At 41.2% G+C, this 16,686-nt stretch overlaps 1 protein-coding gene across 4 annotated transcripts in view; it reads right to left on the reverse strand.

The window, feature by feature from the left end:
- Window positions 1-16,686, reverse strand: part of COL22A1 (collagen type XXII alpha 1 chain) — a 337,498-nt gene that overhangs the window by 35,147 nt on the left and 285,665 nt on the right. For all 4 annotated transcript variants that reach the window (XM_063726825.1, XM_054518874.2, XM_054518873.2 and 1 more), the window contains 5 exons: window positions 13,725-13,778; window positions 12,025-12,078; window positions 7,688-7,741; window positions 3,206-3,259; window positions 745-798 (listed from right to left, as the gene is read on the reverse strand). In XM_063726825.1, coding sequence (XP_063582895.1) covers window positions 745-798; window positions 3,206-3,259; window positions 7,688-7,741; window positions 12,025-12,078; window positions 13,725-13,778 — 270 coding nt within the window. The remainder of the gene's footprint in view (window positions 1-744; window positions 799-3,205; window positions 3,260-7,687; window positions 7,742-12,024; window positions 12,079-13,724; window positions 13,779-16,686) is intronic.

The following is a 16,686-nucleotide window of genomic DNA, read 5'->3' on the forward strand; positions in this document are numbered from 1 at the left end:
TAGGCAAGAAGGACTGACCAAACTCAGTGAGCACAGCTTTGAAGTCACAGATACGGGTCTTTGAAAATCCCTGCACATTCCCAACTAACAGCTACTGGGGCCACAGAGACATTCCCACTAGCACTTGGTCCATCTCATTGTGTGCTCCTGGACAGCTGACATTAAACAAAACCAAAACCAAAACCAAAATGAGAAAACTGTATGCCAGAGTTACAAGTATGTGTGTGTGTGTGTGTGTGTATATATATATATATATATATATATATATATTTATTTGTGTGTGTGTGTGTGTGTGTGTGTGTAATCCCACAATGTCTGGAGCTAGCAGGTGCCACTCAGATTTTACTAGGTATCCTGGTCTCTCCAGATATCAGATTTCTCCTCTAGGCCATGCTCATCTACTTCAGCTTCCTCTATCATATCAATAGGATTGAGGCTACAGGGGGCAGTAAACCAAAATGTGGAGCAGGGACAGGAGCCCTGGGCTCAGGTTCAGATTCTGTCACCAGCCCATCATGTGACTTTGGGGCCATGATTTCACCTCCCTGAGGCCCAGGTTTCTTCTGCTTTAAAATGGGGACAGCAGTGTTTACCGTGCAGGGTTGTCAGAGTATGTAAATGAAATAATGCATAGAAAATGCCTATCTTCGAGCCTGGTTCAAAATAGCTCCTCACACAAAGCAGTTGTTATTGACATGTAATAGATTTTGCATGTGATATAATAGGAAATTTAGAGTCCTTTACCGGCTCTCCAGGGGGACCTGGCTTTCCATCTCTGCCCTCTTTGCCTTCTTCTCCCTGCAAGAGAAACTCAAATTGGTTATCAGGTCAAAGAAGATTTGAGGGGATGGAAAGACGAAGGCAGTTTCAGCATGTCTTTCTGCCCAGCTTCCAGCAGTTGCATTCCCAGTTGGCAGCTAAGGCGGCGTCTCAACAGGCAGAATTGTTCTGATTTCCTGGTTTTTTTCTCAACACCAAGATTCTGGCTGTGGATCTCTGACTTGCAGTATCTGGCACATAGTGGGAAAGCAATACATTTTGCAATAGCATTATTATTATTATTGCTATTGACCTAAAGAAGCCTCTCCTGGGCATTTTCATGAAGTCAAGTTTAGAACATGAGGGCCTGGTGTCTGGGCCTCTTGGGTGAGCACAGTGATGGGTGAGGGGGGAATGTGGATGCCAACGATGATAATGAGGACATTCAATAACATGCAGGAAGGTACTCAGCATGGTTTACCACTGTGAGCACAGGAGGGGCTCACAGTGAATGACAGCAAGGAGCACTTTTGGGTCACAGAAAGGCTATAAGCATTGTTTATTTCTGTCCTTGAAGGGGAAACAGAGTGATAAAGAAACAGAGAACGAAGCTGGGGTCATTCACAAGGTGCCAGGGAAGTAACACGGCCCAGCCTTTGGCTTAAGCCTAAGGACAACAGTGAGCAGAGGGAAGTAACATGATCAGATTTCCATTGGAAGGAAAGAAAGGAGGAGGGAGGAAGGAGGGGGGGATGGAGAAATGGATATTATTAAGAAAATAGCATAATCATATGTACGATTGTATCTCTCTTCTCCAGTACTCTAGAACTTTGATAAGGGGTTAACACAAAATCCAAATTGAAATTTCTTCTCCTTAGCTTTATCATTGCTAAAATTAAATCAGTACATATTTCCTAACTGCTATGATATCCTAGTCTCCAGAGTTGCAGTTCATACCAACATCTCAGCATGTCACTTCAGATCTGTGTGCCCTCGACAGGTTACTTAACCTCCAGGCTGCAGAGTTACAGACAAGACTGTCAGTGATGCCCAGGAAATGCCTTGATCAATGGCAGTACATATCAGATACTGTAGGAGAAAAAGCTCTAAGAAGTGATTCATTCATCCACGTTTCTTTTGTCAATATTTGCTGCATGCTCACTATGTGTGGGGACTCAAGGCTAAATAAACAATAGCAGATGTAGTTCCAGCTCACGCAGAACCTACAGCACAGAATATAACCCCATGATTAATTACCAGGCATGCTTCAATGTTACATCCTCAGATCTAACAAACAAAGTTGTTTGTTGAATGAGTGAGTCAACCAGACCAACGAATAATGGAGAATTAATCAATCCATTACACCAATAGAAATGCGATCACCAGATGAGATAAGCACTCTGAAGAAAAGGAAGAGCGAACCTCTCCTAGTCTGGTGGGGAGCAGGGAAGGAAGTGATAGCTGGGACGAGATGGGGAAGATTGAAGGCATCTACCAGCGAAAGAAGGGAAGACGCATCCCGGTAGCCTGGGAAGGGGTGTAGAGTGTGGCAGGAGAGAATTCAGTGCATTCTGGGAATCAAAAAAAATCCAGTGTGGCTGGAACAAAAGACGGCACAGTGGAGAGCAGGGTTGGGGGACTGTAGATAGTAAGTGCTACAGCAGCAGGCAGAGGCCAAAGAGCCACAGAAGAATTCACTCTCAGTGCAGAAGGCAGTGCGTGGCCTTTGTGGAGGAATTTATTACAAATGCCTTGAACAGCTCGACTGTAATGAGAAGGATATTAAATTGAAAAGTTCAGGACAACATCTTTGGAAAGCAATTTTGCAGTATGTATCAAGAACCTTAGATGTTTCTCTACTCTGGCAAGCCAATCACATTTTAGAGGATCATCATAAAGAAATTTTTAAAATGCTATGCATACAAAATTGTCCGGTGTAGTTGCTTTTTAAAATAATTGTAAAGTTTATGAGGCAACTGAGAAATGATCATATGCATTATGGTGCATCCATTGCATATATTAAATGTAAAGTTTATGAACATTTAACATTAATATGGGAAATGGAAAATGTTTACATTATCACAAATAATTAACACAGTTATATATATGTGTGTGTGTGTGTTTTGTTTTAACAATATAAACATATATATATACAAGTACACATACATATATATGTAGAGAGAGAAAAATTACTATTTAAACAAGTAAGAAACAACCAACATATGCCTAAAAGAAGCACAAAATTAAGACTGATTCTACCCAAATTTTAGTTGGCTTTCACTGATAAACAAGTTAGTGATTATTTTATTTCTAATTTTCTACAACACTCAAAATTCTAGTGGCCAGGCCTTGTTTTGACAGTGGAATATATTTTTGTTTCTTTGTTTTTATAAAGAGAAACTAGGTTGTTTTTGTTTGTTTGTTTGTTTTTATAAAAGCCACTTACTGGGATTCCGGGTAATCCAGATGGGCCTTGGGGGCCAGGAGGGCCTTCTTTCCCCTAAAAGATCCAAGACATAAAAACACCATGAAACCTCTGCTGGCTTTTCTGGAAGTAAATGACTTCACATGGAACTGCATTCATGGGTTGGGGGAGTGAGCGTTTGGTGAGAAACAAGGAGTGCTTCTGTATCAGCCTCATGGCTTTCTGAGCTGTTTCCCCCAAGGCAGTGAGGTTCCCTGGGGCTGAGCATAGTCATCCCTGTTGGTACACACACTGGGGCTCATTCTGGCCATATTATTAATACATAGGCTCAGGGAAAACTGAATATTGGAATGCCAGTGAGAAGAAGCTATTGTGGTTTTAGTATCCACGAGACCTGAGTCCAGATTCAACTCTGTATTTGTCCCCAGACTTCCTGAAATTCACATTCTCTACCCATACAGCACATACCTCAGGACCTTGAGGTGTTGTGCGTACAGGACTGTACACAAGTGGGGGGGCATGCATAGAGGATGGTTTATTATTTTCATCATTTTTTCCAGAGGCTCCTACATGTTTCACCAATAATTGCTTTACTATCTCTTTCCTTGTATTTGAAAAACTGTTTTACCAAATTTCATTAATTAATATTTTATTTCCCATTTTATTCATCAAAGACTTACATAAGTATTAATCAGGGCTTATAAATCAGCATTATATAATCAGTGCCCTAATTCCTATCATGGTGAGTATTATCATATCACCCTGTGTCCTTACCATGAGTATTTAGAGCTGACAAATTTATAATCTCCTACTAGTGTTTATTGGGAGATAAGACACGGGTGCCAAGTCTAATTCACATGCCACACAAAATGAGGTATTCTTAAGGTTTAGACAATGCACAATAATAACCAAGATAAAACAAAATATTCAACACTCCCCACATCACAACACCTAAAAACACATAAGAAAATTAAGTGGATATTTTTGTTCAACCCGAGACAAAGATGGAGTCATTATTAGAGATTTTTAATTATTGATAATGGAGCTTCCTGGGTTCCTTCTTGGATGCTTATTTTTCAAATTCCCTAGTGTAGAAACACCAGTGATCTTGGACTAGAGTCAGCAAACTCCAGCCCACTGCCAAATTTGTTAAATGAAGTTTTATCAGAACACAGTCACACCCACTGGGGTTTGCATGTTGTCTATGGCTGATTTTGCATTAAATGTTTGCTAATTGGCTCTTTATGGAAAAAGTTTGCCAAGTACTATATTAGACCATTCTCTTTAAACTCAGGCGAGGAAAGCATGGTCCCATAATAAGAATGTGGCAGATCCAGGAAACAACTCCACCTCTGACTCCCTGTTCAGTCTTCTTGCCATCACTAGACTTTTATTTATTTAGAAACCAATTCTATTGGCAGAGAGGCTGAAACTTAAAACACGGTAGACTCTTAACCAACCTCCACTTGACCAATCCCCATTATAAACCAGCCTCCCCATCCTCTCCAAAAACCCATGCCTGGTCACAACACTACAGTACACCCTTGCCTGCAGTACACCCTTGCTTTACTGTTCCTACCAGATGAGTTGAAGGCTTGCAAGGAGACGACGTGCTTGTTCCTAAGCCTGTTTGCATCAGTTATTTGCTATGAAAGTCATACAATTTAATTGTTGATTAAACAATCCTGTAAAATTTAGGTGGAAAAAATAATACACTTTTTATAGAAGTTAAGTCAGGGTTTTGAAGACACTGACCAAAAGTGAGTCATTCACCACTCACCATCTAAATTGATATAGCTATAAGATAAGATACCTACAAAAGGTTAGGGAAAAAAAATCCTAACAATCTAGAACTCTACATTCATATTGTTACACATATGTTGTTATATTTTCAAACCACTTTTCAAAAAAGTAACAAAAACTGATCAGTGGATGTTCTTTTTACGTGACTGATAACAAGGGACTCCATTCATTACCAAAAATCAAAGTAAAGGGCTTTATTTTGTGTCAAAAAGCCTGCCAAACAGTTTGTCTTTTAATTCAAAATACAACAGAACTAAGGTTTGTATGTATCTTTTTATTATAATTTTGCCCCCATTTAACTTTTAAAAATTACTTCTATTGGCTGGGCACCGTGGTTCATGCCTGTAATCCTAGCACTTTGGGAAGCCAAGGCAGGAGGAACACTTGAGGTCAGGAGTTCAAGATCAGCCTGGCCCACATGGTGAAACCCCATCTCTACTAAAAATACAAAAATTAGTCGGAAATCACTTGAATCCAACAGATGGAGGTTGCAGTGAGCCAAGATCGTGCCACTGCACTCCAGCCTCGGCAACAAGAGTGAGACTGTCTCAAAAGAAAAAGAAAAAAAATTACTTCTATTTTGTAACTACCAGTGCTCACTGGGCAAAGAAAACTTCCACTATATTCTGGTTTGATGGTTATGGTAAAGTTTCAGCACCACAGACAGCTTCAAGTGCTACCATAGCTTGAGGAGTGGTCCCATGACAGAATCAAAGTCTTGTTTAGTACAGTTTAATTCCTAAGAATTGTGGTAGTTTTATATCCTAGATCCACATCTTTTTTTTTTTTTTTTTTTTTTTTTGAGATGGAGTCTCACTCTGCTGCCCAGGCTGGAGTGCAGTGGCGCAATCTCGGCTTACTGCAACCTCTGCCTCCCAGGTTCAAGTGATTCTCCTGCCTCACGGTCCCGAGTAGCTGGGACTACAGGCACATGTCACCATGCCCAGCTAATTTTTTGTACTTTTAGTAGAGACAGTGTTTCACAGCCAGGCTGATCTTGAACTCCTGACCTCAAGTGTTCCTCCTGCCTTGGCTTCCCAGGATGGTCTTGATCTCCTGACCTGGTGATTTGCCCACCTCGGTTTTTTCTCTCCCAAAGTGCTGTGATTACAGGTGTGAACCACCGTGCCCGGCCCTGGATCCACATCTTATTCTCTTCAGGCAAACAATCCATTAGTTTTTATCAGGGAAATCATTTGCGTATAGAGTCTCACTCTGTCGCCCAGGCTGGAGTACAGTGGTGTGATCTCAGTTCCCTGCAGTCTCTGCCTCTCAGGTTCCAGCGATTCTCCTGCTTCAGCCTCCCAAGTAGGTGGGATTACAGGCACATGCCACCATGCGAGACTAATTTTTGTATTTTTAGTAGAGGGGTTTCATCATGTTGCCTAGGCTGGTCTGAAACTCCTGACCTCAGGTGATCTCCCCACCTTGGCCTCCCAAAGTACTGGGATTACAGGCACGAGCCACTGTGCCCAGCCCAGTATATTTTATATTTTATTCATCCTGGGACTTCTAGATGGGTGGCTTCAAAAGGATTAACCAGATGAGGATCCTAAACAGAACCATGTGGCTGTGATTTTTCAGACTCAACTTCCCTCTGGCTGCCTAGATCACCCACATGGTGGGTCAATGTGGAATAGCAGAGGGAGCACTGAACTGAGAAATCTCAAATTGACTTAACTCCCAACTTGGACACTAATTTCCATATGACTTTGACAAAGTGACATAACCCCAAGGGACTCTGACCTCCTCCTTTGACATGGAGGAAGTCTTATTAAGTAGTAATGCCCTTTGCACAGAACTCCAGAGATACGAGGGTAGGGCTGGCCTGCTTGCTAGCTGGCCTTGGAATATGATGGTGAGATTCCTGTGGCCTAGGGATTGTGCCTGGCTCTGACATTCCCTCACCGTGTGACCCTGAACTGGCCATTTCACTTCTCCAATCCCCACTTTCCTTATTTATAAAATGGGGATAATGATTCATGGCCTTTCCAACTTACAGGGCTAAAGTGGGAGGAGCTGTCAGATGAGATAAGGAATATTTATGTACCATATATTCATTTACTTGCCATGCATGTATTGGCTACTAACATAATACCTACTAAACTGTGGTTCACCCTTTATGGCATTGAAACCAAGAGTGGTTCTGGCAGCTTCAAGAAATGAAATCTGGATTTTGAGATAAAAGCCTTCGGTTCAAATGCCAACTCCACTGGTTGTGGTTTGGGATCCTGGACTTGTGACTTCTTTTTAATTCCACTCTCCTCTTTTGAACAGTTGGGATAACAATAGCTGCCTCTTGTCTGACATTCCCCTGGTGCACACCATAGTCCTAGGTGAGTTAGCACTGAGCCTTTCCACTTCCCTGCACCTGCTCAAAATAGAAACCACACTGACAAAAAATTGAGATATGGGGCCTAAATCTAGGACTTATTTGCATTGATGGTTGTAAACTGAATTCTGGAATCACAGATTTTCATATCATTTCAACCAAACCTTTACTTTAGCAGCAAAGTAACCAGGGGTCCAACAGAAAGCAAACCCTCCTGCAGTTTCATTGCAAGACTTGTAGTAAACAGAACCTCAAAAATATGTGAGCCACAGGAGGAACACAGGACTAGAGCAGGATTGGTAAACACTTGGGGTTCCAGAAAGGCTAAAGGCAGACTAAAAACAGATCCCATTCCTTGAGGAACTTACAGGTGACCCTTGGATTCCTGGTGGTCCAGCAGCTCCCGCAATTCCATCTGCCCCCTAAAAAAGACAAGGCAGAAAGCTAGTTTCTTGTGCATCTAGACAGAGGTCGTTAGCATCCTCTGCTTTGAATAGAAAGCAATTGATATGGTTGGTTATTTGTCCCCTCCAAATCTCATGTTGAAATGTGATTCCCAATATCGTAGGTGGGCGCTGGTGGGAGGTGACTGAATCATGGGGACAGATCTCTCATGAATGGTTTAGCACAATCCCCTTGGTGATAAGTGAGCCCCCACTCGGTTCATGCACGATCTGGTTGTTTCAAAGTCTAGGACCTCCCCACCCTTACTCTCTTGCTTCTGCTCCTGCCATGTGACACACCTGGCCTTTCTCTATGATGGGAAGTTCCCTGAGGTCTCATCAAAAGTCAAGCAGATGCTGGTTCCATGCTTGTACAGTCTACAGAACTGAGCCAATAAAACCTCTTTTCTTCATAAATTATTCAACCTCAGGTATTTCTTTGTAGCAATGTAAAAACATCCTAATACAGCAACACACAGATCTTACATTCTGTGCCCCTTCCTAGCTTCCTGAACCATAAATATTTCAAACGTGCTTCTGCCTCTTCATCAGGCTGAGCTATTCTCTGGGAATACAAGATGTTCAGAGAACAGCGTCCACATTTTAGGAAGGGCCAATGCATTAGCCAGGCAGTCACCCCTTTGGAAACAGTAAATGAACTCACTTCAGAATGGGCATTTTCAGCTAATATCAGGGAACATTTCAGGACAAAAAGTAATAAATGGACAACTAGATTTATCTTCCAGGAGATTAGGAAGGCAATTGCTGTGTCAACTCAAGGGTGAAGAGATGCACGGATGGATGAATGGAAGAAGACTTCTATGCAGCTGACCAAGCAGCTCAAAGTGAGCTCCAGGCACACTTTGGCTGGGGAATCTTGCATACGCTGTTTCTTCCCCCTACATTCTAGTCCCCCACATATGCACAGGCCTCATACCCTCCCATCCTTACCTTAGCTAAGACCATCCCATCCCAGGTCTTAGCTCAGATATCAGCTTCTCAGTGAAAGGTTTTCTGCCTACCAGACCCAAAATTGAAAGACCTACCCTTCACCATCCCTGCCCTGGGGAGGTCCCTTTTCTGTCTACCTTCCTCCATAGCACCTGCAAACATCTGACATGCTAATGTTTATTGATTTCTTATTTATTTAGTGTTCCTCATTGGAACACTGAATTTAGTTCCTCATTGGAACTAACACAGTACCTGGGATATAGTAAATAATCAATATTCTTGAATAAATGAGTGAATTAGAAGTTGAACTGACTGGGTTATGAAGGCAGCAGTTCTTTAGACAAATTCACACATGTGCCTCTTACTAGCTTTGGTTGAGTTATGTAACATCTCTAAGTTTCCTTCACAGTGAAAGGCTGGAAATTGCACATGCCATTAGGAAGGGGAGGAGTAATGAAGCAATGCTTACAAGGTGCTAGGCACAGAAGAGAGGGTATTGGTTAAGAGTGCAGCCTCTTAGAGTCAGAGTTCCTGAGCCCATATCCCATTTCTCCACTGAACAGCTGTATAAGCCTAGGAAAGATACTTGACCCCTCTGTATTTCAGTTCCTTTGTAAAATGAAGGAAAAGAACAGCACCTATTTTACATTGGTTGTTGAGAAAATGGAATTCATGACACATAAGGAGTTAGCACCAGAGAAATGCTAAGGGCTATCCAATAGGGACCTTCCATGAATATAAGTGTCTATTGTCCACCCCAAGACAAGGAATCCTGCAGATATTAACTAAATATAAAAGCATAAATAAGCAAGTTCCCACAGTACTCTACTGATGTCTTTCCAGCAGCCTTTATTAAATTGTTGCATACTTTTATCAAGTGCCTAAATTGTTCTAGGTACAAGCCAAATTTTAGAGATACAAAAATGACTACATCATGGTCTTGGATCTCAAGGAAATTTGATACAGCTGTAGAAGACCTGTCTTATTTTCCATGTATGACAAACTCCTGGGGCAGGGTGCAATTGGATTTGTCTCTATCACTTCTACTAGGTAGGGACCCAGTAAATGTTCATGAAATAAAGGGATAGTGATAATATTTTAACAAGTAGCCTGAGGTTCATGCTTTAATTAAATATCTAGTACAAAGCTAATATAATAAATCTAGATTTTTCTACATAACTTTGATAAAAAGCTTCTGGCATCCTAGAGTCTGGAATCTTGCCAAGTTAGAAAAAAATTCCCTACTGCATATGAGGATGGGGTAAGTGTTTTATATGGAATAAGGATGCTGACTGAGCACCAGAAAATAAACACTAAAAGAAAGGGCTTTGTCAGCTCGCTGCCCATATCCCTGCGTATTTCCAACAGGGCCTGACAATTAATAAGCACTTGAAAACAAGCAACAACAAAGAGCAAAACTAAAACAATGCATACATGACCAGAAAGGTTAATTTTCTGCTGTGGAGTTGCTTCTGCATGATTGGCTGCTGAACCTAAACAGGCAGCTGCCTCAGCATCCATTCTCACAGGCTATTAACAGTACAAGGCACGACACAAAATAGAAGCTCAATAAACATCTGCCAAGTGAATTGAAAGCATTAATCAGCTGGAGACAGACAAGCTGGCTTCTGATTATGATTGTTTCTGGGCCTCCAATACATCATCTAGCATGAGAATAATAAGCCAGGAGTCATTTCCTACAGCAGTCATAGAGTTCTAACTTATTGCAGTTTCCCGTGAGAACAGATCAGGGTTTTAGTTTCACTGGGAACATGCTATGGGGTTTGGAACTGCCAGGGTGGAGTGGGGATGAGGCTGTAATCCATTATTCATTTTCTGAGATCCTCAGCTGTTAAAGAGCACAATGTCATTAAGGAAGCTAATGTCATCATAATATAAAATTATTCATGAATAAACTATTTTTTAAGTAAAATTAGTTACCTCTCAAATGCCCCTCTTTGCTTAACACTAACACCCCTCCCTACTAGTGATTGTATCAGCATCATTGTCAGTTTCTCTTTTTGCTGATTGTCAGATGCTACAAAATCCAATAATATGCAAATACAGTGCAAAGCAACTACTAAGTGAAATTATAAACCTTGAAAGAATTGTAGAATTTTGTGAAGTTAAATGATAGCAAACCGATAAATTCCCTACAATATCCTTCACAAACATGCACATGGCAGAGTTGGGCCAGGTAAGATGTGAGGCTGAGAAATTAAAAATAATATTAACACCAAAGGCACTTGGAAGGAAAATGTGTCGAATATTAAAGACTTAAAGTAGGCTTTCTGGGAAACTGAATAGTGCTTTTGTAGATAATTTACCTTTTTGTGAGTTTGCTCTAAAAGTCAACACGAAGTGAAAGATGCCATGTCATGCTTTCATCTGATTTTATTGAAAATATACACTTAAAACAACTTAATTTATTCTACTAATTAACACACAGTTACAACTAGAAGTTGAGCTGTTTAAAAAGATGACAAAGCAAGCTTAATTTCATATATTTTAAATCTATACTCCTAACTGAAGCGCTTTTCACTATACTTTCAAACAGGGTATTTCCTATTTGAAGTAGGATCCTTTTCAGTGGTCTTTCAGTAATTCCAGAAATCCTCTCCTTGCAAGGTCTGGGACAAGGGTCTCATGCGGAACCCATGGGAAATCCCAGGGGACTGATCCTGGGCTTGGCAGAAACACTAATTTCCAGTGCCTGTTGCCATGGCTACCCGTGATGGATATGTGGGCTGCAACAGCAGTGGACTCTGATCAGAGGAGGAACATGACTAATCTATGGGCAGCCTACACTGAAGGGAGAGGGAAATGGTGAGAAGGGCACCAGTCAATGTCAAGGCTACAGCTACTGTAAAAGCAGAGAGAACATTTGCTCAGGGGGCCCAGTGGAGATCATTGAGATAATATCAAGACACACTCCCCATAACATGGGGAAAGCTGCTTACAATTTCTCATTTTCTACCTTCTTTGCTTGATATCATAACCTTGAAATACTAGCTTCCTATCCACCAAAGCTCAATGTGAAAAAAGAAGAAGAAGTAAGTCTGTCTTTGCCAATGTCCCCCAGTCCCAACATCACTCTAATTGCATGGTCCATCAAGCCTACTCCAGACCCTCTGCACTTTCCCCCACATGCCAGCGGGACTTGCATTTTTAGGTCAACTCTGTCACCTTTTGGGTATTGGCCCATCTCTTAAAATGAGAGACATGCTCAGTGTCATACCATGCCTGGTGAGTATGGATGTGCATTCAAATGTCAAGGCCAAAAGAGGAGGGGATTAAAGATGATTACTTACTGGTGGCCCAGGGTTCCCTGGGGGCCCCATGAAACCTGGAACTCCAGGATGACCCTAGGAAAACACAAGATGCAATTCTTTAAAATGACTTGAAAAATACTTTTTACTTTGTGCAAATATCAAATTTCAGGAAACAATACAGAATCCACCTTCCAACCCTACTAACAATTTTGCTAAAGACACTGACAATAAAAGGGACCTCTTTTTATATATCTCAATAATACTTGACAACATTTATAAAAACAAACATGTCCTGAAAGTGGATTTGCTTCAAAATAATGTGTGGGTAGGGGGTGTGGAGAAATGGTTGAGGATATAAATGAAAACAAGAGGGGCCATAATAATTGAAAGATGTTGTGGTTAAGTGCAGGGTACATAAAGGTTCATTTTATTACAGTCTTTATTGTTTAGATATGCTTGACGTGTTTCATAATAAAAACACAAAAAACAAATAAATGCACACAAACACAATGTACACGATGGAAATGGTTAGGTTAACTGAATTACGGCCTCCATATTCTGGCAATATTAGTTATTTTAAGCAAGAGATTTGTTTCTCCATGTGTAGAGGAGTCTATTGCATATTATAGAGTGAGCTGAAAAAGTTATAGAACAAAGCTTGGAATCTAACACTTAGTCTTGTACAACAATGTTATGAAACCAAACAAACCACCAAGAAAGAAATGATTTCTCTGCCCTCCACCTCCAAGCCTTACCACTGAAACCACAGGCTACACCATTCAGTGTAGAGTACATTGCCTTTGATAAGTCATTCTTATAAGAATAATCCAAACACATTTTGTTTTTCCAAATACAGAAGAGATTTTAGCCAAGGAGCTCATTCAGACTTCGAGCACAGTTCTCATCTCACTGCCTGTGGGTTACTTGTTCATATACCTCATGCCCTCACTGAACCGCAAGCCCAGCGAGGTCAGGAGTTTGTCCACGAGTCATTCCAGATCTCAGAGCCAGGTGCAGTGTCTGGCATGGAATTGGCTGACAATGAGCACTGGCTGTGAGAGGCAGAAGAGAGGGAGAAGTAAAGGGGAGGGCAGTTGGGAGAGGAGAGAAAAGAGAACAGGGAAAAGGATGACAGCAGCAAAGCAGAAGGATAACAGTCATTTCCATTGGCAGGAAGGCTGGTAGAATTGGACTAGGCAGAAATCAGCTGGTTGTGCTGGATAGAGGATGATAGGGAGGCCATGCTCAGATCCACAGAGAGAGCAGTGAGCCCTCATTGGTACCATCCTATAGCACGTTAGGAGCAGTGGTCCAGCAGGCCTGGATGTGCACTGATCAGAGCATGGAGTGTCTGTGAAGCATTTCAGCTAGCAGCAAGAGAGCCAGGCAACAGTTACTTGAGATGATGGGAGGGAAGAAGGGGGAATTTTATAATGAATGACCATTTCAGCGAAAACAAAAAGTAAAGGTAAAATAGTACAAAAAGAAAGAAAAGAGAAGGAAGAAAGGAAAGGAAGGGAAAGGAAAGGAAGGGAGGGCAAGCTTCTCCAATAATTGAGGGAGAGAGGGAGCTTAGAGTGAACCAGAGATACCAAGATGAAAACCATAAAAATGAGATTTTAAAAAATCCTGCTACAGGCAAAGAAGAGACAAGGAATGACATTGTACAATGGAAGCCACCTGGGAGAAACAGTGCTCTTTCCTCAGGGTGAGTGGTTCCTTATAAAGTAAATTTTTACCTGATCACCTTTCTGTCCAACCTCACCATCTGCACCACGTTCTCCTTGACTTCCCTTGAAAGGAAAAAAAGAAAAGAAAGATGTCACTGGAAATTTTAATAGGGAAACAAAAAGCATTTTCATGCATTCATTCATCCATTCATTAATTCCCCAAAAATCTCTTAGCAAGTTCTTGTGGTAGCTCAGGCATGGTGGCAGCAGATAGATAGAAACAGGGCCTGGTTGAGGATGTGTGATAAAATGGCTTAACTGGGATTTGGGGTATGGGGTTGGAGAGGGGGCAGCAGGAAAGGGGCCAGGGAGGCAGGCAGGGCTCATTTCTTTGAGAGCCTTGCATGTCAACATCTGATGTTAGATTTAGTTGTAGGCACTGGAAACCATTAAAAGGATGTGAAATTGTCCTAGGTTCTAGCTGTGGGTGTAGTGTGGGATAGGCTAGTGGTCCAGGCTATAGAGAAAAGGGTCAGTTAAAAACAAGTGGTGTTCCAGGAGTGGCAGGAAAAGAGGCAGAATAAACCCAGGGTCTGCAGGCCTTGCAGAATAGGTGTGAGGGTGAGGGAGAAGGAGAAGTTTAGATGGTGACCAGCAGGAGCAGCAGCACCATATGGGAAGCTTTGGAAGAATTTATCCATACATAAGCTCCTTGCTCCCTCCCTTACTAGCTGTGAGACTTTGAGGAGCCACTTCACTAAAACTGCTCGAGTTGTTCGTTTATTTTGTAACCTACAAGAACAAGAAAATAATGATGCCTACCCTGTGAAAATGTTAGAGAATAAAATAACAAATGGGAAACACTTAGCATAGAGCCCAGAACACAGTAAGAGCTCAATAAATCTTCGTTATAATTATTATCTTCATTATTTTGCCATTTGCTAACTGTGTGTCATTGGACAAGATACTTAAACTCTCTGTCTTCCTACTTCTAATACGAGAATAATAAAATGGTATCTTGGTCATGGGGTTACTGTGAGAGTTAAATGACCTAAAATATACAAAGTGCTTAGACTTATGACAGGTTGTGTGTTAGCTCTCAAAAGACATTAGCTATCATCATTCTCATTGTCAGTATCACCATGATGATCATCAGGATCGTTATCATCACCATCACCATCATTATTATTCCATAACCATCATCACCATCACCATCATTATTATTCCATAACCATCATCACCATAATCACTATCATAATCACGATCACCATCAACATCAGCACCACCAGAGCTATTATCATCACTGTCACCATCACCGTCATCATCCTCATCTTCACCATCATCATCATTGTCTACATCATAATGATCAACAACACCACGACTATTGCCGTCACCATCATCCTCATCATCATCATTGTCATCATTATTGCCATTGTCATCATCATCATGGTCATCAAGATGCTCAAAATATACAACCTACCAAAAATACTTTTTACAGACCATCCAAGAAAGTAACATCCAAAGGTTCCAATTCTTTAACTATTATCTACCTTAGCTCTGCCTTTATTGTGTTAATAAGTGTGTTTCAGCAAAATGTTTTTAAAACAAAAACATTTCAATTCCTTTAAAAGAATGCATTATGCAGTAAATAGGTTTGTGGCAGTAGGTCAATCTTAGTTGTGGTTCTATGTCTATCACCCCTTAACTTTGCATTCTTAAGCATATCATGTCCACTCTCTGGTCTCAGTTTGTTCATCTAGTAAATAAAGGTTGAGGGGCAGGTCCATCTAGGAGGGTCTTTCCGGGGGTCCAGTGCCCCACAGTTCTCTCATGGAAACATCAAGTCCAGCCCTCTTTCAATCCAGACTGTTCTACCACCTCAGCAGCACTGATGACAGTGACTACCTAATAATGCCCTCTCTCTCCCTGTGATTTATTGGGAGGGTTAGGTGAGCTCATATCTGTGAAGTGCTAAATACCATTGTTTAGAAGAGAAAAAAAAAATGGAGTCAGAGAGAAAGAGCATTTCTTCTGAAATTTTTCCATGTAATTATTTTTACTGTTTCTAAATCTAAATAAACCCATCACACCCTCTGCAGATCATGTTGTAATCAATGAAAAGAAGTGACATAGAATAGCCCACTGCTTCCTTAACATTTAGGACAATTGCCTTAAAAGTAAATGGCTTCCTTTCAAATTCCAGTCCTCAGTCTGGGTTTAGACTAGTTTCAACACTCATGTTGCAACAACGAAAATGTCAGCAGCTCAAGGATCTCCACAGTTGTCTCTGTCTCCTACTCCAACGTAGTCAGGGATCAAAGCAAACACACCCACCCCCAAGCCCGACTCACTTCCTTCCAGAGAAGGGCGCTGACATTTACAGAGCTCTGACTCTTCCAGGAACTCTGCCAAGGCTTCCCACATGATATCCCATTACATATATTTCCTTGTTTATATCCTGAACTGATGCAAAAATATTTAATATGTCTTTATTCTCTTATTGAGCCAGTAAGTCTACTCTATGAGGTAGGGCTTATTATCAGAGTGTTAGATAACAAATCTGAAGACCAGACCAGTTCAGTCATTCACCTGAGCTCACACAGCTTATAGAAAGCAAGGTCGGGAATCTAATCCAGATCCATTTGTCTGATGATCAAATATCCAAGCTCGCTTTCTCTCCCCATATTACTTTTCTGGCTATTTTCCTAGACCATGATGCCTTATCCAACAGGTTTCAAGACGTCAAGTGCACTGGATTTATAGTCAGAAAGACTGACTGACCATGCTGAGCATAGGCCAGACACCTTTCTATACACTGAATATATAACAATCAATGAAACAGATAAAAACCCTGTGTGCTGGGAATTCATATTCCAGGGAGATGACCAGTTCATTATTTTGCTGGTTTAGTCCTCTTCAGAAGAGGTTTATTAAAGAGTCATTTCAAGGGCTTAATTCCCCCTGTTGAAAATAAGGAAAGAAACTTCGCCCCACTTGGTCTACTGAAAACACTTACTTTTGAAAACTTGTT

Source organism: Pongo abelii, chromosome 7, assembly GCF_028885655.2.
Source record: "Pongo abelii isolate AG06213 chromosome 7, NHGRI_mPonAbe1-v2.0_pri, whole genome shotgun sequence".
NCBI classification, from domain to species: domain Eukaryota; kingdom Metazoa; phylum Chordata; class Mammalia; order Primates; family Hominidae; genus Pongo; species Pongo abelii.